General features: G+C 38.2%; 1 protein-coding gene across 2 annotated transcripts in view; it reads left to right on the top strand.

Moving 5' to 3' along the window:
• The window catches only part of NPAS3 (neuronal PAS domain protein 3), a 664,058-nt gene that overhangs the window by 301,914 nt on the left and 335,028 nt on the right, over positions 1 to 27,116 (top strand). For both annotated transcript variants that reach the window (XM_009902996.2, XM_054162086.1), the window contains one exon: positions 24,526 to 24,608. In XM_009902996.2, coding sequence (XP_009901298.2) covers positions 24,526 to 24,608 — 83 coding nt within the window. The remainder of the gene's footprint in view (positions 1 to 24,525; positions 24,609 to 27,116) is intronic.

Genomic DNA, 27,116 nt, shown 5'->3' with positions numbered 1-27,116 from the left:
AGAGTCTCCTTCTCTGGAGGCATTCAAAATCCACCTGGATGCGTTCCTGTGTGGCCTGCCCTAGGTAATCCTGCTTTGGCACGGAGCTCTGGAGGTCCCTTCCAACTCCTAACATTCTGTGATTCTGTGAATTTAACTGAGCTTCTTTTAAAACAAAAAGAAAGATCCAAGGATATAGAAGACTTAAAAATTTATATTGCCAGCAAAATGAAGTAGTTGCTTGCAGAGAAAATATGTTTAGGCTGTGCTTCTACAAATGCTGATACTTAATTATTAATATCAGCAGAGCACAATCACATTTTTGTTGGATTAGTTAAGGACTGCTCAGAGGGTTAATACCAGCTTTATCCTTTTAATACAAACTTTATGTTGGCTGAAGGAAGACAGGACATTCCTCTATAAAATCTCAGGACTGAAAGTTAAGCCTTCAAAAGAGTTGTTGACCAAGGTGACTCTGCAAAGGGAATCTGTACCAGTGTTAACACCTTCTGTCATGTGGCCACAGCATGTTGCTAGAACTTGGGTTTACTGTGCCACCAACCCCCACTGCTATGGCTGCAGGTACTAATGGGGTCCTGATTCAGCAGAGCAGTGAATGCTTAATGCGCTCCTGTTTAGCAAACCTTTTGCTTGTATTAAGTGTGTGCATGTAAGCTACCAACCAATGCTCTGAAGACATGGAGTTCATAGATCAGAACCCTTGTTCAGGGTTATAAATTTTTGTTTATCAGTTTTTGTTTCTTTTGCTTCTCAAGTATATTAGGTATAAAGGTATCAAAGCCATTTTAATTCTGAATAAGATTGTCCAGACAGCAGAGGTTAATGCAATTTGACAAATCCATTTTGCGTTCTCACATTTAGTTAATTTGGATTTTCTTTACCTCTTCCACACAGTTCCACTCTCAAGACTGAGTCATTAAGAACACTTATGTTTAGCTAGAGCATACAAGTATTTTTGTCATTAAAAAAAAGAAAAATAATACTTGTGGTGTTGTTTTAAAATAACTTGAATGAATCTTGACTTTATTATGGAGCTGGGTGTTCAAATAGTGCATTAAAGCACCACACACACACACCCCCCCCCATTGAGAGATGTTTAACCACTTTTCTCTGGCAGGGGTTTCCTTTGCTGATCACCAGTAATAGAATTTTTGACAGAAGTGTTTTCTTATCTTAGCCAAATTGTAAATGTATCCCTTGGATAATTTTATAAACTATAAAATACATACATATGTGTTCATTCCAAACTGCTCCTGGCTTGTAAACATTTAGTTGGAACTGTAATAGCCATAACAAGTTAAAATTAGAAAAAGGGAAAAAATAAAACCCCAACACCCTTATTTTGAATAATTCTACTTTTGAAACTAAGGAAATCATATGAAAACACAAACTGTATATTACTGTGGCACCTGCTGTTCTTCAGGTGTTTATAACATGGCCATAAAAATTCACTCCAGGCTGAAACTTGGTATTTAAAAGTCTCAACTCAGCAGGATTTTAAAATCTGATTTAGTTTAAATTAGTTTGACTCTTTTTCAGTTATAAAAAGGAGGGTGGAGGAAAGAAATTTTGATGTGTCAAATACAGTTTTATTCATTCCTCTAGCTGAAAAAGGTTTTGCTTTATAAAGATATCATTTGCAGGTCATTAGCCTATAGCATGGCATAGGGAGTCGGGGTGTCAAAGGGGGAAAAGAGAGAGGAAGAATTACCATCCAAGGGTTTGGCACTTGCAAATGTTTAATATCTTCTGTGAGAATATTTGAACATGGATCCTTACTGAGCTTTCATGAAACTGCATTCAGGATATACAGCTTCTTTCTTTCTTTTTTTTTTTAATTGAAGAAACATGCTTTCATTCAGAAAAGTCAATAACTCATAGTTTAAGGTCGGTTTTGTCATATGTCAATGACTGGTGGATGAATTATGTTCAGACATAATTGATTTAATACTTTCTAGCAGTGACATTAAAGAGTCTGAAGCAATCTGGGGTCTAAGCTTCCTCTGTGTTTTACTGAAAGCTGGGCACCTGTAATCCCTATGACTCATCTGACAGTTCCATCCTTCTCCTGTTGTATTCAGTGCATGTAAACCCCAACACCAATTTTAATTAACTGAGAGTCAAATAGAAAGGTTGACATCATTTACAATGCACCACCATTTGTACATTGCATATATATATACATACACTCGTAGTGCCATAGTGGCATCATATAAGGACCTTCAGTTGCAGCAGAACCTGGTAGATGTCTGGGCTGAAATTTTCCAGTTGCCAGTGGTTTTAGGTCTCTTTGCTCACAAATGCTTTGTGCCGCGTTTTCAGCTGTTCTGAGAAAACACAACTCCAGATGAAGCCTGTATACACTGTGTCTGCCAAACACTGTTGTAGGTCAAGCGTTTGGGCTACAAAAGAACTGAGGAAGCCAAAACTGGATGGCAGGGTTTTTTTGAAACTTAGCTAGCAAAGATTCAAAATGACTAGTATTAATTTACTTGAAGAGAATATGCTGTGTGGCATTCCTCCTTATTTTGAATGCTGCTATACAATGGAATTCATTCCCATAGGGTTATTTTCTCCTATCTGTCACTCAAAAAGACAAAAAAGAGGTACATAATGTTACAAAAGGGCTCTTGGAAATGTTTATGCAGAGTTCTACTTTTCATCACTAAACTAAATCTAAGGACAAGCTCACGGAGAATGTGTTCGTTCTTTCCCAGATAGGGCCTGTGCATGCTTTTGCTTTAACATTCAATCCTGAAGCGTGGACATGTTCGCTTTTAGTTCGCCTTGCAGTACATAACCGAAGAGATGTGCCTGATGCTCCGTGAATGATTAGCATTTAGTGATGTTGCCCTCATTGTGAGGTACTGCCAAACCATGATTTGCAAGTACTGAATGTCCTGAACTGCAGTAGGATCATTTTGATACTTCAAGCTTGGCATTATCTTCATGTCTCAGGGTATGTTTTAAATCCAATTATCGCATCTGTCCCAACATGGCTATTTTACCAATAAACCAGACACATTTATTGTTTCCCTCTTTTTCTTCTTCTCCCCTCCCCACCCCTCCACCCCATTGTTCATGCTTTGACAGTTCTGTAAAGTTTATTTCTCCCCGCTGCTTAGTGCCTTTTTATACTGTTTGTTTTTCTCTACCTCCAGCTGGGATATAGTTTAATGAATTATTTTTCAGTGTGCATGATATGGCTTTTATGGCCTGCCTTTGGAGATTGTGATTAATACAATTTTCTTTTATTTTTTTGCCCTGACCCGCTTCCCAGCGCTCAGTGTAGCGATCGTCGTTGTATTAAGAACATTGAGGTTATATTATCCATGTTAAGCCTGGAACATATTTTCATTCATTCTCATTTTTAGTCTTCTGTCTGGATTTTTATTTTTTTGTTTCAGTCCTGAAACTTTTGTTTCTCTGCCAATATCTGTACAGTTGTTTTGCATGGCAGTTGGATAAGTAAATTCTCTGCTGCTAGTGAGCTGTTTGCTTTGGGGTTTTTCTATAATGATTTTTGCCATTGGAATGTGCTGCCCAGGGAGGTGGTGGAGTCACCATCCCTGGAGGTGTTCAAGAAGGGATTGGATGTGGCACTTGGTGCCGTGGTTTAGTCATGAGGTCTGTGGTGACAGGTTGGACTGGATGATCTTTGAGGTCTCTTCCAACCTTGGTGATTCTGTGTGATTTGGCATCCAGGTTTGTGTCTCTTTTGGGTTTGGTGCTGGGTTTTTTGGGGTTTTATTTGTGGGGTGTTTTTTTTGGTGGGGCAAGTTTGGTTTGTTTGTTTGGGTTGTTTTCCAGTAAACTTAGGTGGAAATTTAGAGAAATCATTCAGCATGTCAGCCAAATTTGAATCCAGCTGTTCTTTAAACAGGCAGGAACCTCCCCAGCTATGGCCAGGAATACACTAAACTTTGCAAAACAATCCTAATGGGGAGGAGAAAAGGCAGGAGAGAAGAGGTAGTGGGACTGAATTCCTCTTCTGAAAAATTCACAACTACTGACGTGGATTTTCAGTTTTCATCTTAGCCCTTTGACAGTTTTTCATTCAGACACTGTGAAAATATTTTCTTATTCATGCAGGGTTATTTTGATTTACCTCTTATAAAAAGAATTAGGTCAACTGTTAGTTGGAAAGGCTACCTACCCTTTACAAACAAAGGGGGGAAAAATAAATGCAGAGTCAGCATTGCCAGTTCTAGCATGCTCTTTCCTTCATTGTTTCACAGATACATTCAAACCTGACAGTGAGCTATAGGTAGGTTTGAGAGTTGGACTTAGACTGGCCCATTTTTCTTGCCTTGTTGCAGAAGGAACTGAAAAGCATGCTGTTAACCGATATATGCTTTTCTGCTGAGAGCTGCTCCGAGACCACCAGCTTGTGTTGTAGGTCCCAGGCAGAAATATGAGCTCAACTCACACTCCAGCTTGGTAGAAGATGATTCTCCACAAGTCACCATCTCTAATTCCAAACATCTAGTTTCTTTCAGCTTATGAATGCCATCTTTAAGTGATTCCATTTCAAGACATAGCTATCATTTCCATCTTCTTACTTAGAATAACAGTTATCCCTTTACCCATCTCTCAGAAAAATGCAGCACCCTCTTTCATATTTTGTGACTCTAAATACAGAGTGGAATGAGGTGGGTGAGAAATTTCTTTGTTTGGTTTAAATTCTCTTCAGTAGTTTGCTAACACTAAGTCACTTGCAGGAGAATCACTTTGGGTTTTATGACTTTCCTGGCAACAGCAAGATTCATAGACTCATAAAATACCAGGTTGGAAGGAACCTCAAGGATCATGTAGACCAACCTTTCAGGGTAAGAATATAGTTTAAATCAGATGACCCAGCACTGTGTCAAGCTGGGCCTTGAAACTCTCTAATGTAGAGGAATCCACCACTTCTCTTGGGAGTTTATTCCAATGTCTAACAGTTTGAATGGTAAAAAAAAATAAAATTCTGGCATCCAGTCTGAATCTCCCCAGCAGTGACTTCTAGATGTCACCCCTGGTCTTTGTGTGACTCTGAAAAAAGGGAATCTCCCTCCTCATGATAGCCACCCTGTATGTACTTGTGCATGGTTGTGAGATCTCCCTTGAGCCTTCTCTTCTCAAAGCTGAACAAACCCTGTTCTCTCAGCCTTCCTTCATATGACAAGTCTTCCAGTCCTCTGATCATTCCTGTGGCTCTTCTCTGGACCCTCTGCAGCCTGAAGATGTGATCTTTTTATGTATATTTAATCAAGCCAAACTATAATTTCTTGCTTTAATGACAGAGGTAGTAATTCCTTCTTATAGAGACATTCCAGTTGCGGGTGTCATTGTCTCAGTCTTTAATTTGTACCACTAACACTTAATATTTCTTAGACTTTGTTATTGTCATGTCAGCACTGCCCATACCACTGTGGTTATTTCAGCAGTAACTGTAGTGTTTTACTGAGCAGTAGTTATATCATAGAATATGCTAATACAATATAAAATGGTGTATTATCTACTGTGTGGTCTTAAGAGTAATAGGAGACATGAATGCCAATTAAATAATGTACTAAAATAACGATGATCTTTTCTCTGCGGTCGGCTTAACCGTATATAAACAACATTACTTTCTCATGATACTGAAGTGATGGTTGTATAATTATGTTACTGTGAAAAATGAAAGATGCATCAGAATGCTGTAAATAAATAGATCTGAAGTCAGCAGCGAAACATATTGGTGGAGGCATAGCCCCTATGTGTGAGGTTCAGCAAATAGAGGAAATGGGCAAGACAAAACCACTCAACGACACTTGAAAAATGTTTTTATAGCTCAGATGAGTACTGGATAAGAGATATTTCACAAATAGGTGTATTGATGAGCAGGAAAAAATGCATGTTGGTTTGTTTTTTTTTTTCCCCTACATATTTCTGAGTCAATACTGAAATCTACTATCAAAGTAAAAGTTTTGTTTGTCTTTCTACATACTAATAGAATAGAATAGAATTTACCAGGTTGGAAAAGACCTTCAAGATCATCAAGTCCAACCTATCACCCAACACTATCTAATCATTTAAACCATGGGACCAAGTGCCTCATCCAGTCTCCTCTTAAACACTTCCAATGATGGTGACTCCACCACCTCCTATTCCAATGGCAAATCACTCTTTCTGTGAAGAACTTCTTCCTAACATCCAGCCTAAACCTCCCCTGGTGCAGCTTGAGACTGTGTCCTCTTGTTCTAGTGCTGGTTGCCTGGGAGAAGAGACCAACCCCCATGTGAATCATAGAATCAATAAGGTTGGAAGAGACCTCAAAGGTCATCAAGTCCAACCTGTCACCCAAGATCTCATGACTACTAAACCAGGGCACCAAGTTCCATGTCCAGTCCCCTCTTGAAAACCTCCAGCAGTGGTGACTCCACCACCTCCCTGGGCAGCCCATTCCAATGGCTAACAACTCTCTCTGTGAAGAACATTTTCCTTACCTTGAGCCTAAACTTCCCCTGGCGCAGCTTGAGACTCTGTCTTCCTGTGTTGTGGCTACAACTTCCCTTCAGGTAGTTGTAGGCATCAATAAGGTCTCTTCTGAGCTTCTGTTAATTTCTAAGTCAACACCTGGGATTTTCAGCATAGTTAACTTGGATATTGCTAGCAGGGTAGTCGACAAGTAACAGGGATTTTGATTTTTTTGTTTGGGTGTGGGGTTTTGGGTGTGGGTTTGGTTTTTTGTTTTTTTTTTTGGTTATCCATGCTGTTTAAAACCTGAAATCATCTTTAAAGCTAGGCAAAATATGCTTAGTTTGTGGGTTTGTTTTTTTTTTTACTGGAGAATGGAAGTATAACCCAAAAAGTAGTGAATTTTGTTTACGATTGGGAGAGTCTGCATCAAAATCCTGCATCTTTTCTTGTCATTTTTCTATTTGACAATGCTTATGCACTGAAAATTGAAATATTTCACAAGTTAGAAAGCTGTAATTCTTGTGCAAAGTACAAAATCAGATTTTTGTTTTTCTACCTTCAGCATTCCTGGGAAGGTTTTTATCTTCGCTGTGCCGTGTGCAAAAGAAATGACTATGGTGTCTGCAGGCCATGGATTAATCAAGCCTTTTTTTGTGTGTGTGCTTTCAAATTTTACCATAAAGCCAGGTTGTAAACCACTTTCTATGAATCAGAAGGACAAGTTGTATAAATTAACTGCTCATCATTTGAGTACAGAGGTCTTTTTCGGCCAAAGTAAATAGCTGAGAAAATAAGGCTCGAAATTAGAAACAAAAAAAGAGATTGGTCCTATATAATAAAATTTCATCACTGATTTCTTCAGGTGAGGTCAGTTTCCTTCTATCAGAAATCACTCAGGAGAGCTCAGTTATCTTCTATCTTTAACATATTTTTTTGTCCTCTTTTAATTTAATACAAGAATTCATTTAATTCCCAGCAGTGGTGGTTTAGTTATCAAGATAATTCCACGTTTAACAGCTGCAGACCTTCTGTAGTCAGTAGCCAGTCACCTGTGTTGTAGGTTGTTTTACTTTAAATAAGCTGCTGCTATTATTTTCTGTCACAAAAATGATATTTCTTTTTCCTTTCTGCATTTGACAGTAAACTTTGTTAGTTATGAAACCAGATCATACTGTGTATTATAGGAGTCACTTACTATTAGTCTCACTTTTTATGGAATTGAATTTGCCTATTTTCTTCACTGGTGGGAATATGAGTTTATTGTTTTGGACTCCTGCTCAAAGAGAGAGGGGGATGCTAGTGGCATAACTGGAGGGAATTTTTATATCCTTTTCCACTGTATCTTTGCAGGCTCATTGAAGGACAGGAGATTCTCCTCCTCCCCCACCCCCCTTCAGTGCTGCTTCATTTTATTTATTTTTTTTTTTCTCTCCTTCCTCAGCAGTGGAAATCTCACACTTTTGGCACTTTGACACATCACTGACTGTTGGAGAACATGGAGCCTCTGTTTACTGCTGGTTCTTGAGTCTTAAATAGCCCTCCGCTGCTATTATTACACCAGTAATTACACTTAATGTAACTGCATTTCCAGTACGCTTGGCTAAGCTCTGAAAATTAAGTAGAGGGTACTTTGTTATAAAATTCACTGTAATGAGCTCTGGTGGGACAGGGCCTGTTAAGTTTGAAATGGCCTCAGGCCATTTCCAAAGAACTTCTTAAAATATTTCACATCTATAAAAGTTCTCTAAGTAGACAAATAGCCAAAGGTATGGTTGAGCAGAAGAAAAAAAGCCCCGCAGGCCCCCAGTATGCACTGGATGAAATAGGAACAATTTTTAGTACCGAACCATTAAATTTATTTTCAGCATTTATCATCTCAAGTAATTAGTTAAACAGAAAGTTTTCTGGCCGACAGCATGTAAATTTTAGGTGATTGGTTGACACGGTGGGTTTTATGCCCTCTTGCTGCTTTTGGTTTCTTAATCCAGACCATGCATTCATGAAACTGGCATAAATTTAGGACTCCCTCTGGGTTTACATAAATTGGTTCAAGAAGGGGTCACACCTCTCAGTACAAAAACCTTATAAGAACTGCTGCAACTATTAGCCAATTAGCTTAATGTTACAACTAACAGCCTGTACTGAGTACTGATCTCTGGTATCTGCCTAAATAAATGACTAACACGCCTTCAATTCCCTCAGTGTTCTTCGGATATATGACCGCTGTAATGCTTTGAGGCTAATAAAATCTCAGATTGACTAATTTATTGGGTAGCTTTACCAAAACATCCAAGTAATCCTTTATATACTCATTTGAAAAGGATCCAAAATGAATTCTCTGAGGACTAAGTGGAAAAGTCTCCCTGGGATCAGCATCACTGAGCTTTAGGTACCTTGGCACAAATCAGGTGGAGGATCTTTTGTGTTTTTAGTGCAGCAATTGAACTATATTTTGTACTTAAACTTTAAGCACAAGGTAATTAGAGCCCCCCAAGCTTGAGATTCATGCAACTTTTTTTTTTGGTTTGGTTTTTGTTTTAATTATTTCTAAGAGCCTCTGTCCAGGCTTGCCAAGCTAAGTATTTGACAGATGTGAGTTGTATGTGGAAGCTCTGTACCAAACCTGCAGGCAGGTTAAAATCTTAAAGCTGTTCTCTTTGGTTTGAGATTTTGAATGTAGAAATGGCTAGAAAGTCTGTTTGTTACCAAGGGTCAGTCTGCAGCCTTTTGTGTCAAGAAGAAATACTCACTAGTCAATAATCAAATACACTGTGGCCATTAAGTACTGCACCTGTTGTCCAGATGGGCTAACAATAAACATGACACAGTTAGTCATGCTTGCAGAATAGGGTGGACAGAAGGCTTTGGGGGATGTTTCTAGGGTCTTCCTCTGCTTATCTAGACCTTTACATCTATACTGTTATACTGTAGGGAATATCTATATAGTGCATTTCAAACTTGGAATCACTCTGTAAGTTGTTCCAAAGGACTTCATGTAGTTTTGTGTTTCTTTTGAGACTATTGTTTAACAAAGAATGGAGCAATAAATCTCTTCATGTCGAGAAACATGAAATACCGTTAAGATTATTTGCATTTAAAGTTAGAACAAACTTTGTTTTCTCTGCTAAACATCATCCACAGCTGACTATTTTTAGGGCTATGAAATATTTTACTAATTTAGATGACCTTGCATTATGACAAGTTATTGAACACACAATTGTGTGCAGTGCTGCTGTGTGAAACACAGACTCAAAATTCACCTTCCTTGGTAAAAGAGGTTTGGATCAGAAATACTTCAAAAGTTATAAAAGCCTATGTACCATTTCTCTCCTAGGAACATCCTTTACTGGGTTAACAGTCTGGGGAAAGGAGAGATTTAGGGAGTTTATTTGCACTTGAATAGGCATTTACCCTGCATCCTGTTTAAAATATACTCCTTGCCCTATCAGCATCAGTATTTAAAGTGGTGTGGTGAGTTTACCAGTGGGCTTAAATTTAAAATGAACCATCTAAGTGTTTTTTTGGATCAGGGAATGACATGCTGGGGACACTGCCAAAGATCCACTTCACTCACAGTTTCAAAAAAAATAGTTACTTGTTAATTTATTTGCTTATTGAAAGTAAGCGACTAGAGGAAAATTGAACTCAGCTCCATACTCTGTAAGTATGTAGAACTAATAAACCTAAATAATTTTATTTCAGTATGCTGAAGGACAGAATTCAGAAAGCATTAATAACTCAGTTCAAATGTTTTCTGGAGTTGCCAAAAAGGCTCGTTGCTCAACACGGTAGTTTTCAGTTAGTTTAATGTAATATGATAGGGACTTTTCACTAGGGTGTCTAGGGATAGGACAAGAGGGCATGGTTCTAAGCTGGGGTTGGTTCACACTGGATCTTAGGAAGAAGCTCTTCAGTAGGAGAGTGGTGGGACACTGGAACATGTGGCCCAGGGAAGTTGTGGATGCCCCCTCCCTGGGTATCCTTAAGGCCAGGTTAGTTGAAGCCTTGAGCAGCTAAGTCTAGTTGAGAGGCATCTCCGCTAGATGAGAAGATAATCTCTACAGTCCCTTACAACCTAAGCCATTCTAGGGTTCTGTGGACTGGGAGTGTTGTACGGGGTTGAGTGTGGAATGAGCTAGGAGTAAGAGAACAGTCTCAAACTGGATAGTCTACAGATGTTGAGTTGCTGGAATGTCTCCAGAGACTAAGCTGGGGTTGCTTAGCCTGGAGAAGAGGAGACTCAAGGGTGACCTTATTGCTCTCTACAACTACTGCAACATCTAAGGGATGTTGCAGACAGGCAGAGGTTGGTCTCTTCTCCCAGGCAACCAGCACCAGAACAAGAGGACACAGTCTCAAGCTGTGCCAGGGGAGGTTTAGGCTGGATGTTAGGAGGAAATTTTACACAGAGAGAGTGATTGCCTATTGGAATGGGCTGGCTGAGGAGGTGGTGGAGTCACCATCACTGGAGGTGTTCAGGAGGAGACCTGATAGGGTGTTTGGTTGCATGGTTTAGTTGATTGGGTGGTGTTGGATGATAGGTTGGACATGATCTTGAAGGTCTCCTCCAACCTGTCCTGTTCTGTTCTGTTCTGTTCTGTTCTATTCTATTCTATTCTATTCTATTCTATTCTTTGATAATGGGGCCTTGAAACTTTGAAAGAGTGATGAGTAACTTCTCTGCAGTGTGCTTGTAATGAAAGCTGTGGTGTTGGTGTTTAGTTTTGGTTTTGTTTAATTCCCTCCAGTACCCAGCTTTTTGGAATAGTGTCTGAGGTTTCAGGAATGGGGGTGTATGTGTACATGTTTAGTAACACAATTCAAATTTCCAACCATTTCATCTTCATATGAATCTGGTTCAATATTTTCCTTCCCAGCTATGGTGCCTTCTGGAGCTTCACGTGCCTGAGACAGTGATGCATTTCGCCTCCCACTACACAGCTTTAGGTCTTCTGATTGTAGTGAATGACTTTCTCTTAAGGAACTTGTGCATGGTTGAAAGGGCCAATGCAAATAAGGTAGTGTGAAATAGGAAAATTAAGGGAAGAAAGAAGTGGCGAAAGCAAAGATGAGTTGAGGTAGTGTAGAAGACGAAACTGCGATGGGAAAAGGATGCACTCAATATTTTCCAGGATTTTTTGTACAATTATTTTTTCCTCATTAAATTTAAACAAAATAATTTCTTAAGAATTAATTGACAATTCTTTAGACAGAATATGCTTATACAGCAGTATAAATTAGCTCAGGGACTGGGAGCAGCTCAGCCCTGGTAACACAGGGATGAAAAAGTTACTTTGTCTTACTTCTTGGGAAAGTTTCGCAGCCTTTTGTAGCACAGCTAGACCTTTGTCAATGGCTACATTAAGCTGTTTACAGCTAGGTACTATGTGTCGATGATTCAAAAGAATGTTTGAACTCTGCAGAACAAATGGATTAGCAACACAGGTGTGTTGTATATGCAGGTCAGAGTGCAGCTGAGTCCCTGCAGCCTTGTTAGCTCTAGTGTTAGCAATGCTCAAGAGGCCATCTGAAGTGTCAACTAACTAGTGAAGTTGAAAACATCACCTCAGTGGAACTACAGGTTTCTGCCTGAAAACAGGGGTGAGGTACAAGCCAGCATGGGAGCTGCACCTTGAGTTAATGCTGCAGTGGAGACCACTACTTTGCTTTTTGGGAAGTTTGCAAACAAGGTACAGCTTTAAAAATCTGTTTAGATTATCCCTAATCCTCCCTTTCAGTTTTCATTCTTTAAAACTTTATTCCTTTATTAAAGTTGTTTTGGGTTTTTTTCAGTGTATGCTTTCTGCCATCCACTTTTCCTTTTTTTTTCCTGTAAAGAAATAAATTTTCTTTTTTTTCTGAAGTCATCAGTCACCAAAATAAGGCTTTCACTTCAGAGAACAGACAGCTCTGTCCATGAGCTGTCACAGCAATGCCTGCCTTTTCCTCTTCCAGCCATGCAAGTGCCTTTTCATTTCTTGAATTCATCCTTTTCTGTAAAAAGAGTCACTACTAAATGAGAATTATTCTCAGAGAAGTTTGAAGTAGAATTTGTCATTGATACTTTTGAAATAGGTGAGTCAGTTTTGGTCAATAGTTAATTATTCTAGTGCATTCTCCATCTTATTTGTGGAAAATAGAACATACCTTTGCAATTGTGTTGGTTAGGAGGAGACTGGATGGGGTGCTTGGTGCCATGGTTTAGTTGATTAGATGGTGTTGGATGATGGGTTGGACACAATGAATGATCTCAAAGGACTCTTTCAACTTGGTTTATTCTATTCCATTTATGAGGCAAAGCCTTTGTATTGAAAAACTTGTTAGTCAGTATTCACAGAAAATAACTTACAGCAGTTCTGACTTGACCTCCTACAGCATTATTGAGGGAAAATACAGTTTTTACAAGTGAATGTCTCAGATTTTCTTGTGGTAACAAAATAAAGTATTGTTTCCTGTACAGCAGGTAATTGAAAGGAATCCAAAATGCTCTTAAGGTAGCATATTCATGCTGAAAAATGCCAGAATGCAGACTGTGTTTCATGAGCTTACTGAAAGAAATAGGAAAACCAGTGTCAGGCATTACTCATTGGTTTTTCTGCAGGGTGTATAAACACTGTGGGTGACAGGAAAGGAAGAGATAAATGGTCTTCTGAGTTGAGTTTGAGCAGTCTTCATTCAACTCTCTTGTCATGTATTGTAGTTTAAGTATCATATTGTATTTTATTCTGGGGGGGGGGAAAGTATTTTCTATTTTACTCTGGATGGGGAAGCATTTTCTATTTAATTTGTAACTCAATCTTATTCTTTTTTTATGGTTGTGAAAATCTAGTTCTTCAGCTGGACTGAGGCAGCTTGAGACTGTGTGTAAGAATTCAAAGGCAATGCTGGAATACAGCAATATCTGAAGAGAATTTCAAGGATATTATTTCAGCAAAATCTCAGCTCACAGACTACTGAGCTGTTATATCCACCAAATTCTTTCTCTTTATAGCAAATGCATATGTGTATTACCTTAGATTTGGTGGGTGTATATTAAGATGTCGTTGTTGAGAAACTATCAAAATGCAATACATTAGCACTATAATTTTAAAGCTCTTTAAAAAAGAAAAAAAAAAAGAGAGGGGAAAAAAAGGATTATATTTAGCAGTGCTCATAGAAAGTGAGAAAGAGCTGATTTAAAGACTTAAGAGTGTTATCTTGCAAAATGAAACTTTGCCCCCAAAGCTGAGGTAACCATCTGTGTTAAAATCTGATTCAAGTACTGTGTGGGAAATTAATTCTGATGCCTTTAAGTTCATTTGCAAAAGAATACCAAAATATCTGGCTAGAACAACCCATCCAACTTTGATGGTTAAGGTGTTCAAGGTATATCTTGAACTGCGAATGCCATGCTTCTGGTGTTACCATGGGACAGCCTTGACTTTTTGAGGTAGCAAATGGGAATTTTAGCTGCAACGTAATGAAAGGAATATTTCCCCTCACTGCAGAAAGAATCTTGAGCTAAATTCCTGATGCTAATGAATGTGAGTCTGCAGAAGTGACTCTTGAGCCTATACACAACATTGTCTTTGGCTGTAGAGAATTTACTTCCTGTTTTCTCATTACTATGATCTCACTTCCATAACCATTCTAGCTGTCTTCTGATCAAACTTTTCTATAGCTCCCTGGGAGGCGTCTCCAAATGTGAAGGAAATTGAACATTTCTCCCATGGCTGTTTAGAGAGATCCTCCTGCATAGAAAAGGGAAACCCAGCAATTGTATGCTGGAGCCGATCACAGTAATAACATTAACTCCTTAGTTCTAATTTATTTTCAAGCTCATTCATTATGAAATGCATGAATTCTTTTAACCTCAGCAAAAAAAATTAAAGTCTGTATCACTATTTCCGGTAATTTCTCCATGCTAGTCATTGAGATTTCAAAGAGATTCTGTTTCCACACAGACTACTGAAGGGACCTCAGTAGCCTTTATTTTATTTATTCATTTTTAAAGTTAAGAACCCAAACCAAAGTGCTGGGAAGTCTTTCCCTTTACTACATGGGCTTTGACTTTATTTATTTATGTTTAATGCAGCAGTACTGCTGAAAACTGGTGATTCTATCTCCATGTTGTAAGGACTTAACCAATATACTGATGGGGATGACCACTTTTCCTGAAGGCTGCTTCATTAGGACTTGGTAATTTCCACTGAGGGTCATTTTTCAACCTTCAGCAATTCTGAAATACTACTGTAGCTCTGGTAAAACATCTTGCTGAGATTGCCCTTTTGTTTTTCCTAGCAAGAACCAGTTGCAATAGATTTTAAGCATTTGTTGCAGTTGTGCTACAGCTGGTCCTGTATAATCTCATTACATTTCTTCAGTTACTTTTTGAAATCACCAAATTCTCTTTAGCTGTGCTTTCTTGCAGTCTCCCTTATGAACAGAGAGTTGGAAGGCAAGCAAACATAATTGACTAGTGGCACAAATGGTTCTTACCAGAATCCTCAGTTAATTACATAGTTCAATTTTTGGCAGATGATGCAGGGTTTGTTTTTGTGGTGGTTTCCCCCCCCAAAAAAAATGTGAATTGATTGCAGACTTGTACCCAGTCCTCAGTTCATTTACGAATCTTCATTGTATCTGGTTTTTTTCTGACTGCATCTCAAAAAGGAAGAAAGGCACATGGCATAACAACAAATCCCCCACCTACATCCAGCCGTCATAAAACCAAGTCTGTAAAAGCACTAAAGCCCTAAAATCACCTTGGAACCAGAAACAATTTAAAATAGTGGTGCACTTGGATTTGTTTCAGCATGCCGCCTGCTTTGGCAGGATAACGATGCATTCATCAGTAATTGCCTGGTCATATCATAGCTAGATTTTGTATTCCAGTGGTGGATGTGACTCTTACAGTTGCCAGTGGCAAACTTTGATGTATTTTTGAATTGTTAGTATTCACTTGACATGAGGGGGTCAGTTCTTTTCCGATGTTCTTAGCCTGTGATGGTATGATGGATAAAAGTGAGTATACTAGAAGTGTAGGTGACCAAAGCCTACAACTGCTTACATCATCAGGTGCAGGGTTTTCTTTCTCTTCTACTACCATGCAATGTTCTTTAGCCCTTGTTATGAATTTAAATTACTATATCAAATATAAAATTTGTCCTTTTTTTTTTGGTGTCTGATACTGAGTGCTGAATATATTACCTAGTTCAGTAACATCTAAAGCTGTTAGTTTCTAAAATTACATTCAACTTGCTGTCAGAAGAGGTTATATGTATTCCTCAAGAAAATTCAGTGGGTGGTTGTAGCCACATAGCAAATGGTTGGCTTCCTGTGCACAGTTGTGAAATGCCTCCCCTTACCATCACACTTGGAGTGCTCGTAGCCCTCACAGCATACAGTATCTTAAGCCATTAACAACTAAGTATTTAAATCTTCAAATTTACATCTGTTACTCCACCAATAGTAATGAGAAGCTGATGCACAGAATGCTACTGTAAAGCATCTTATTAGTTGCTTTCTTTATTATTTTTCTTTGGTTTGTTTTGTTACCACAAATGAAATAAGTGGGTTTGGTCTGTCAGGAGTTGCATTGTTCCACTGAGCACAGGAAAAAAGTTAGGTTTGTTTATAAAATGATGCAGCGAACCCAGCAAAATAGAGGGAGAAGTAAGGCAGGAAAAGATCTATGCAAGAAAACAGACTTTTGTATAGGAGGGTCCAGCTATGGAAAGCTAGATATGTTTCAGTGTTAGTAACAAAAGGGAGGATGTGAATCACAGCTTGCACATTTACAAAACACCACTGTCTAAGGTACTAAAAGCCAATTGTACAAGCTCTAAGGAAGAGCAGCTTGCCTATTTTATTCACAGAAGATTCTGAAATAACGCTGCCAAGATTTAAGACAACAACAACAAAAAAAAGGAGACATAACAAAGTAAGATTTCTCCTTCTTGATGTTCAGAAATATATTATAGCCTGCTTCATGTAGATCGAATGGCTTTTGGTCCCCTTGACATACTAGTGGCATATGAAAGCCCTGTGGATGGATGGGGCATTAGATTGGAAGCAATAAGGTTGTGCCTGACTTACCTCTGCATTTGTAACAGATGTTACAAATGTCATAACATGAACCTTCGGGATCAAACTGGAAAAAAACCCAAGACAACAGATGTAGGCCTCTTAGTTTACCAGCAAGTATAGTCTGACACTATATAACACTGTTCTGACTTGATGTTAATACCCTGTCCTCCTCCTGAGAACAGAATCGGTGACACAAACCATTTCTCTAGCACTGAATCTGGAAAAGGGTGACAGCAGTTTTCTTCCCAGAGGACTTTTAATAGTAGTTTTAAAAACAAGATAATAGAGCTATTTCTCCAATAAGTATCTTATTGTTATAGCTGAATAAGTAATCCATACTCATCACTCGTTTGAGGGGGAGGGAACTGAATTTTCAAGAATTCTTTCATCCTCTTGCAATATTTATGCATTTGTCTATCAGTAAGGCCAAGTCTTGTAGAGTGGACACTTGTCTAAAACACTGCTATATTCCTTGGGGTATAAGCCCTCAATTTACCCCACCTTTGTGTGTCACTCTCCCTTGGCTTACACATCTGTCTGAACTTTGCCTCTTTCTCTTCCATACTTCTGTAGATTTATTCCCCCCCCTCCCCCCCCCCCATCTCTTTGCAACAATTTGATTTCCTGGGAAGCTCCTATCTCACTTTAATTATTGAAGCCAATTTTGTTAGAGCTACAGTAATAAATAAAGCATCTTTTACTTGCAGCTGTCTCCACCAGCACTTTCTCAGCTATCCCATCTAATTTTTCACAGTTTCTTACACATTTTTTCTGCTTCTTTTCATATTACCCCTTATTTATGACTCATCCTTTCTGGACTGAAATGAAAAGCTGGTTTCTCTCTCTGTAGGACTGCTGCCATCTAATAGTACTGGCATATGCTTGAAGAATAGGTGGAGTTATCTGCTTCTCATTATATCTGTCTGTGATAATGCAATTTAAATGAGCAATCTTTAGTTGGGTCACAACTGTTATCCTTAAATTCTGTATAAATTCTTCCTTCTTATAGATTTTTCAGGGCCAAAAAGCCACTTTGCAAATATTTATAAAACAACCAGTATAAAGTGAGTTTGAGTCTGGGAGGTAGCTTTAACTCAGTTGTATCAGAAACGATGGTCCCTCCCCTCTATGTCAGTGTGTTTTGCTGCCCTACAGAGAAGCTGATGGCTAGAGTGAGCATTAATATTTACCTTTAATTGCCTTATGGGCAATGTATCTATTTTGGACCTCCTGCTATTGATTTTAATGGAAATTGTGTGGTCTTTACTTTCTACATTATCTGTACGTGGTGGAAGCTGTGTGAAGCACCTTATCCTGTTTCTCAGGAGTTTAGGCCAATGCTCCTGTATTTCACGGGAGGGGAAGAAAATGAATGCAGGAGTGCGGGCCCTTGTATTTTCTTCTTGTGCTTCAGTTTAAAGCAGTGGTGATTTCTCTCTGCCACATCACTCCCTCAGGTGCTGCCATTCTTGAACTGGAGGCTTAGCCCTCTCCCTGAAGAATTTCATTGTCAAGGAGAAGAGTGGGGGTTCTCCCATGAAGAATTTTAATCACCCTGTCTGTAGCCCTTTTGAAGGACGCACAATAGTTCCTATAGTAACTACTACAGTGTGGGAGAAAGGCCAGTGCTCCCTCCCCCAGCCACAGATGGAGAACTCTTTGCTTAGATGACTGAAAACTCTTGCACAGCAAAGACTTCATCCTTCACAGTGAAAAATCTCTGAAGCAAATTCTTAAATTGTACAAGTAAGTGCTAATTAAGAAGTGTGAGTTATCAAGTAGAGAACACCAACATCTCAAATGTACTTACTTTTAAAGTGTTTAACTTTCAGTCTTGGGGTTTTCCATTTTAAGGAGTTCAAAAAAGAAGACCCACCCACCCTACCCCCAACCCCCAAAGAACAGATCCTGTGGGAAGGAGCAGACCTATAAACCAGATGAAAATAATTGGAAAAGGAAGAGGCACAAGCTCATGGAATAGACAAAAACTTACACTAAGACAGCCACTTACCTAGTTTATTTTTTCCATTACCTTTGGTTCTGTTTTTGAGAATCTCTAGATTCTTAGATAGAATCTCTATCTTCAGATCCATTGGTTCCAATCCAATTAACAAGTAATATAACACTTTCTGCTTTTCTGACATTTTGATTGATACTAAGGTACTAAATCAAAGAAAGTTTACGACTGTTAAGGAACTTGCATTTGAAAGCAAATTTTACTACAATTTCTTTAAAAACCTACAGCTTTTGATGAAGCATCAAGGGTGAACCACTGTAAATAATAAAACAGACTTTTCATTGTGTTGCATAACTTTTTCTTTAATTAGCCAGTATATTCTTGATAACTACTTACTTATTCTGTGGAAGTTTTGACATACTTTCTCTGCCATGGATTCCCCAGTAATGAATACATGCTCTATACCACTGACCAGAAGATGGACATCTACTATAATAGGCATTTGTGTACACAAAAAACTAGATTTGAAATACCATTGTTAGCTTTGCAAGTTGATTATCATCTATTGCATTATGCATCTTACATGTAGTCCTTTGTGACAAATTTGTTCTGATACTTTATTGCTGTGGTACTTAGTTGGTAATGGCACAGTGTTAACGATTCCCATAGCTTTACTAAACCAAGATAAAATACCTTTCCACATATGCTGCAATTCCATCTGAGATTTATTTCTCCTTCCCATCTGTGAAGGTGGATAAGAGAACTAAAGTTTGGATCATATGATGTCTTCTGGTGAGGTAGACTGGTGACATCATTTAATTACTTTGGATACCCTTCCCAAAAGAGAGGGCAACATCTCTGCTTACATCATGCTGGTTGACTGTCATTCATGTCACTTCAGATCAAGAACTTGAATACATATGAGCTGTACCTTATGTCCTCAACAGGATTAGGGAGAGGAGTTCAGTCTTGCTGGAGATTTCTGTCAAAACTTAGAATCAGTCATAAATGGGCTAGCAAAGAAAAATTAATGGAAAAAAACACCTTGTACTTCACAAGATATTAATCAGGAAGTAGAAGATTTGTTTAAAACAAAACCAACAAAAAACCCCAAACCAAAACAACAACCAAAAAAACCCCAAACAACTTCTGTGAATATTAGCATACATAAATATTGATCTGTCTTTCTGAGCCTAATGTGGCTGTTACACTTTGTCCTTCCCTGCCATTTCATCTGCTGTTCAGTTTAGCCCCTCAGTCAGTGTCCCTGTCTTTTCTAAGACACAGCTTTTAAGCATTTCCAAATTACTTACAGGAATGCTCTAAGATTTTACTATGTCAGCTCCCCTCTTCCTGTAAAACCACCTTGATTATTACATTCACCTGCATTGTTCTTTCCATAAGCACTCGGGGATGTTCCTAGAAATAACAAAAGATACATTTCCTTGTAGAATTTATTTTACACCCAGGCAAATGTATTCTAAATTGTACTGTGATTACTTTCTTCTACCTTAATAAAATGTTAAACTTTGGAATATACTTGTAAGGTTACAGCCACACACATGCTGTGAACTGCTTTGCACATAGTCATCTGAGATGATTCAGACAGCTCTACTTCTTATGGTCTCTCCTATAAAATAATCATGCATTTTATCAATACCTACAGGAGGAAATATTAGCCAACCCTTTGTGAAAGTTCTATGTACTTAGCTTCACACAATTTTGTGAACACGATGGGTAATGGAGGGGGGTGGGGTTTGGTGAGGTGTTTATAAGCTTTCACATTTCTGTAGATCTGCTCAGGCTTTGCCAACTGATTTCTGACTTTATGGTCAGTCATAATTAGAGGTTTTCAGGATAAATTAAAAAAACAAAACAAAAACACATGAAAATGGGTTGTATTTTATAACTCTTCAGACAGGAGATTACCTAAAAGAGTGTAGCAGGATGGCCCTATATCCACCTCTGCTTCCAAGCGGGGCGAAAGGTCTTTAGACCAGAAAGGTCTTTTCCAACCTGGTTAATTCTATTCTAATTCTATTCTATTTTAAATACAAGAAAAGTCAGCAAAATTCAATACAAGAATAAAAATAAGGATTTTGAGACTAATTTAGAAAAAAAGTATTTGTAAGTGTATAATAATTTGGGGGGGGATTGATGAGAAACTTCAGTATAGCTTTTAAAGCTAGTTTTCAAGCTGTTAAAAAAAAGCAACAGAATTTTGGTCTGAATTTTACCAAACTTTCCACAAAACCAATGCTTTTGTCTCACAAATGTATTTTGGAGGGAACTTACTACTGTGCTGGTAAGATCTGCTTTTACTCCTAGTAATCAATGCATTCTGCTTCCATTTAACTAAAACTCTGTCTTTACTAGTAGAAAGTCACAGTGAACCTCAGTCTTGGTTAATTCTGTGCTCCAGTAATCTAGAAGTGAGTTTAAGAGGAAATCCTCCAGAATGCACATAAGTCTTAGATAGTCTACAAATTTCTTTTCCAGAGCTTCCTAACACAATTGTGAATACTCTTGAGATTACATTAAGCACGTATAGACTGCCCCCGAGACACTGAAAGGGGTGTGGTTCTTCCTTCACCTTGTGCATAGCCAGATTAGTCATTGGGGGAGGAAAGCTTAAGAGGAATTAGTGAGTAGTTAGATTTTTTTTTCCTTCTTGGCTTGTAATGGTATATTCTTATGCCAGGAATAGGTGTGTCAGGCTGGATAGTAAAAGTCATAGTCCAATCCTATGGGAAGTAAAAGATTTTGATGCACAGATTCCTCTGCTCCAGCACTACCAAGTGCATATGTGAAAAGAGTCTGCCTGTCTTCTTGTCACTGTTAACTGTCAGTAGTTAATACAAATATTGGTTTTGTCAGCTTTTTTTATTAACCACAAAAATTGTGTATTCAAACCTTAACCTTTATCGAGTAAATGCAGACAGTACAAAATATGACCACATGTGAGAAAAGCCTGTTTAGAGATGTTTGTTCATACCACTAAAAGAGGAGAAGCCTGGAAGGATGTAACCTGGGTTTGGAGCTTATTTCCTTTGTGACTCCTGTTCCAGCCTTCTCCACATACTTCAGCCTTCTCCACATCTTCATTTCCCCTACTTCTGCTACTCCAAGGAAGAAATTTCTTTCATGCATGCAGTAGTTTGTTACTGTCAAGAGCTTTCATTTAAAACAAAATCCACACTTTTTTTTCTTTTTAAAGGATTCACATGCACATTTTTAGGTCTGTGAGTTTTGTTGAGCTACTTTGATTTATAGACATGATAGAAATCCTAAATCAGTTGCTTTCCAAGATTTCTCTGAGGAGCTGAGCTATGGCTGCTTATGGCTTCATCCACAGGGTGAGAGATTTAGAGGTGGCTGGCTGTGGCTTGTGGGATAGAAGCCATATATGTATAGTTTATGTTTTGAAATCAAAATAACATGAGGGCCATCTTCTTAATCCAACTGTCTTTCTTTTATCTGTTGTTATGTCAAGAATCCATTCAGTACAAATAAGAGGTTCTGTGATTAGACTGCAAAATTGCCATGTTTTTGAAAGGTTATCAATGTGATATACATTTGTGTGCACAAAATTGTATATTTATTCTGATGTAGCTAGGTATCCAGAAATCTTGAAAGCTCAAGTATGGAATCAGAAGATCAAATAAAACAAGTTTACCTAATTCTAGATTTATCTCAGTATTCTTGTCTCATTCCTCCAAATGTGAAGAATGATAGTTAGGGCAATGGGGGGTTGGTCTCATCTCCCAGGCAACCAGCACCAGAACAAGAGGACACAGTCTCAAGCTGCACCAGGGGAAGTTTAGGCTGGATGTTAGGAAGTTCTTCCCAGAAAGAGTGATTGGCCATTGGAATGGGCTGCCCAGGGAGGTGGTCAAGTCACCATCACTGGAAGTGTTTAGGAAGAGAGTGGATGAGGTACTTGGTGCCATGGTGCCATGGTACCATGGCACTGAGGTCAGGCTGACAGGCCTGTAATTCCCTGGCTCATACAACTGGCCTTTCTTGTTGATGGGTATCATGTTGGCCAGCTTCCAGACATCTGGGACCAGCCAGGGAGAGGTGAGCCAGGACTGCTGAAAAATGATGGAGAGCAGCCCAGCCAGCTTATCTGCCAGCCCTCTCAGCACCCTAGGATGGATCCCGTCTGGTCCCATGGACTTGTGGGGATCCAAGCGGCTGAGGAGGTCTCTAACTACTTCCTCCTGGATTACAGGGGAGCTATACTGCTCCCTGACTCCATCTGCCAGCTCAGAAGGCCAGTTATCTGGAAGACAACCTATCTAGCTATTAAAAATTGAGGCAAAGAAGGTGTTAAGTACCTCTGTCTTTTCCTCATCTTTAGTTACAGAAAAGATGAGAAAATGCAAAAAGAAGCAAAATTGTTTAAAAGCAAAATGATTTGTAATTGGAAGGCTGATAGAGAAAAAAGTATACTAAGACTGAGAAAAAGACTAAATACCTAAAAGACTAAATAGCTAAAACTTGCAAAAGAATTATATGCTGATGTGTCTGGTTAGTCAGTGTACTGACTGAAGTTAAAAAAACCCAAGTTGGTCTATTACCAGTTTGAGTTGCAGTGTAAAGCAGTTTTGAAGGAGACTTTTAAATTGTTAGCATCTTTAACTGTCTTCAGAGAAAAGAGGAAGACTTACAAGATGCAGGCTTTCCAGCAGTCACCATTAGTATTTATGAGCTATTGCCTGAATCTATTAGCTATTGGCTGTGAAGCCACCTGTTTGCCCAGTATAAATAGCTTAGAATTTCCTGTAAGGAAATTGCATGAAGCATCAATAAAGAATGATACTACATTTTTAGGTCAATATGACTATCATTACTAGGCATTTATCTTTTCATACTGATGTCATGCTTGACAACCAGTATCATAGAAGACTGAGAGATTGTTGCTGTGTATTTTGTTTTCACTGGTGTTAAATTAGCCTGTTCAGTAATGGCAGTCATCCATTCTGCTTATTTTAGTGGATGCTTGGTATTTTGTTGCTCTTACTGTGCATTGTAAAGAGAACATGTAAAGGTAAACTAGGACTGTGATGGTTCCAGGGGCATTAGAATAGACCATCAGGGTCTTTGTATGTAAATGTTTTTGTGCATGCATACAGGGTGCAGAATGGACTTCACCTTTTCTCTCTGCTATGGATATGTTTGGCTGTGTCATTAAGACAGGAAAAGAAGGGAAGGTTCCTAAAGCCCTGTCCCTCAGCGCTTTAGCTTTCTCTGGTTATGTGGCAAATAAAGCCTAGACTTAAGAAGAAAACTCACCTGGTAGTATGAACTGATGTTTGGTTTTACTCAGAGTGGATTGCTGGCTTTGTGCTCCTGTCGTAGAGAGTTTGAACAGAATGTTTGTTGTATGATTTCTCAGCCTTTTCTGTAGTCATTGCTGCCTTTGAAACATAACTGTATTAATAATTGCTTTGTATTTCTAAACTATATTATTTAGAAGCTGAATTTTCAAGTACCTATTCCAGCAACTTAACACAGATATCTGTTGCCTCTGTTTAGCAATAACTTTGATATTTCAGATGTGTTTACAAATGCTGACTTTTTAATGCTCTCTTTACTTCATTTCAGTTTCAAGTAAGATAAATAACATGCTCAGATAAATCTTTTATACCTCCTTAGTTCCTGAGTGATCTTTAGTTCTTACCCCCACATTTCAAAACATTTACTCTTTCTCAAGAGTGTTTTTCATTAAGTTCTGCGTGCTGTCATCACCACATACAGAAAAATCCCTTCTACAGGGACTTGGATGTATTGGAAGAAATTATTTCTCTTCAGAGTTCTTAGACATTTAAATAGATTTCTTTTTGGGTTTAAATTATCCTTTTCTCTTTCAGATTTGAACCACCAAAAATGACATACCAACTTTATTTCCTATGTGCAAGACACATCTGAAATTTAAGTTGGCGTGTAAAATGCAAAACTCATTTAAAATAACTACTGTCAAATGGTTGGGGTGTGTGGGGTGTGTGAGAAATGAACGTGCAGACCTTGCAACATAACTGTTTTTCATTCAGTTATAGGTGCCCAGCGCAGGAGGAGTCCCAGTGCCCTTGCCATTGAAGTATTTGAATCGCATTTGGGAAGTCACATTTTGCAGGTAAAAATGAAATGGCTTTGTCCAAGAAAAATCAAAGTACACCTGCTAGTCGTATTTCTGCCAATAATTGGAGCGGTATTCTTGTCAGCGCTTACATTAATGAGATTTTGGGTTTGTTGGTGGTTGTTTTGGGTTTGTTTTGATTTTTAAGCTTATATTTCCTTATTTTTAGAAAGCCCACGTTTGGAAGAATGTTAATGAAATGGAGGGCAAGTGTTACTTAGTTGAATCAAAATATTGCTTAGGACTGTGCAGTAGGCATTTGCTTGTAGAATACCTCTGTGTATGTGTGTGTTTGTGAATGTATGCGTGCACAAACCAATATTTTGTGGGGGTGATTGGATTTGCCTTGTGTCGTGTATATTTCAGGGATTTCCCCCTCCCCCTTTGGTTTATGAGCAGTGCTCTCCTCCCTGATATCCCAGTCATCACAATCACATATAACAAATGGACAACAATCTGCACAGAGAAGAGAATGAATAGCAGCATGCCTCTTAGGCTTCCTCAGCTATGAGTTAAAAACTAATTTGGTATTTGTCAAAGAATTCAGTCACACTTGAACTCCAGGAAGACTACATTCACAAAAGATGACCTGATGGAAGCAGAGTTGTTGGTCTTTTTTAGGTCAGGGTTACTGCAGTTTTCCTAGGTTGCAGTAATCAGATGTGGAGCAAAAGCATTTAAGAACAACATGTGATATCAGTGATTTGTCAGCAGGGCAAAATCCCAGCATTAGGGAAATAAAAGCCACACAGATCCCTGTGTGTCTTGAATTGGGGAGGCTGAAACTGGACACAGTATTCCAGGTGTGGTCTTACCAGCACAGAGTAGAGGGGCAGGAGAACCTCCATAGACCAAGTGTGGCACTGAATAACTGCTCTTATTTGGCAATGTACATAGCTTCTTGATGGAACTCTATTGCTTGGTGTATTATCTTTTGAGAGGTGCAAAAGAGGTAAATTAAGATATTATAATGGAAAATATTCCACATAATTTGAAATGATTAAGAGCTATCTCTTTGTACTAACACATCTGTGGACTTCAAAAGCACTATGGATAACATGAGATTTTTTCAGCTCTCTAGTAACTAAATACAGACTAGAAACAAAGGTAATTTTAGGAAAACATGAAATTAACAAGTGGAAAGAATTTCTCTTTATAACAAAAATTGTGAATGAAGTGATTTACTTAGTGGTGCTCTCTTGGCAGAGGTCTAGAAGAAGATTTTTTTTTTCTGAAAGCAAATATATATGTTACAGTTACTGTATCAAATATACCCAAACTGGAATGTATAGTACCCTGTCTGGATATTGTGCAGAAGCACAGTTCTGCCAACTTGTAAGTGGAGAAAAAATTTAAGAAATAGCAGTTTTGTAATATTTCAGGTTTTGTTATTGGTCAGTATGTTGTTTTGCATGTGTAAGCATTTACACTATATCCCCTAAAGGCATGTTTGTTGCACATGGATTATAGCAAATAGCTAGATAAAAGCTCATTGGGTTTATGTTATACCCACATTATTTATATATATATATAAAATTTAGATGTATTTATTTTATATATGTATATATATATAAAAATTATATACATTCCTTAGGTATTGGACATGACTCTTTTGGAATGACATTAAAAACCAGAGCCTAGGATGGCCTCTTTGCAAACTACTTGACATTTGAGTTTTTAATTCACTTCACATTCAAAACAAAATCAGTAATTTTGTTACTTCTTTATCTAGATTCCCTTTTGCTTTTTTTACCTTTCGTACTTACATGTGATAAATTAAGGTGGTTGCAGGCTGTTAACTTTTATCATAGTAAGAGTGGGGTAAAAAAAAATATAGAGAACTTGGACCTGTGGATTTTCAGTCAAAATTACCATCAGCATCATATTGAATATCTGTTGAGGTGTGGCCTTTTCAGAGAGGGTGGTGCTTTTAGCAAATTACTCCCATTAATCTCTCAATTGATAATAGAAAGTTCCACCCTGACATTTAAAAGAGGATAGACTGTTGATGATGGATAAAGGACAAAATGAATTAATAATGATGTCAAGTTTATCATGATACATTAAAATCTTGTCTTATTTTAGCAAAGTAATCAACACTTGGAAGCAAAGTCTAGGTCATGCATTCAAATGCATCGCTTCTATCAGGTCTGAATGAACTCCAAAGTATTGCCCTGTGATCTTAGAGGCAGAAAGATAATTTCCAGAAGACAACGTTATGTTTAAAACAGCAATCAGATTGCACTGTGGAATACAGTTTTAAGAGTTCTCATTTACTTCTGTGCTCCCAGAAATTGTTTTCAAAGCAGTATTGTTTGCAAGTGAAGTAAAAAACCTTGATTCTACCTTGGGAAGACCTGTGTTTGATTCTTAAGTTTAAGGAAGTTGAAGTGATAGTTTGTTTTATCCTTTTTGCTATTAATATTTTGAAGACTAGGTTAAGTGTAAGCTCAGGGTCCTGGGTTAACACAGCCTACTCTCAAAAAGCCCCCCTCTCCTCCTCAC

This window comes from Dryobates pubescens, chromosome 5, assembly GCF_014839835.1.
Source record: "Dryobates pubescens isolate bDryPub1 chromosome 5, bDryPub1.pri, whole genome shotgun sequence".
Lineage (NCBI taxonomy): Eukaryota > Metazoa > Chordata > Aves > Piciformes > Picidae > Dryobates > Dryobates pubescens.
Note: the sequence above shows the minus strand (reverse complement) of the source record. Positions and strands in the feature narration are given on the sequence as shown.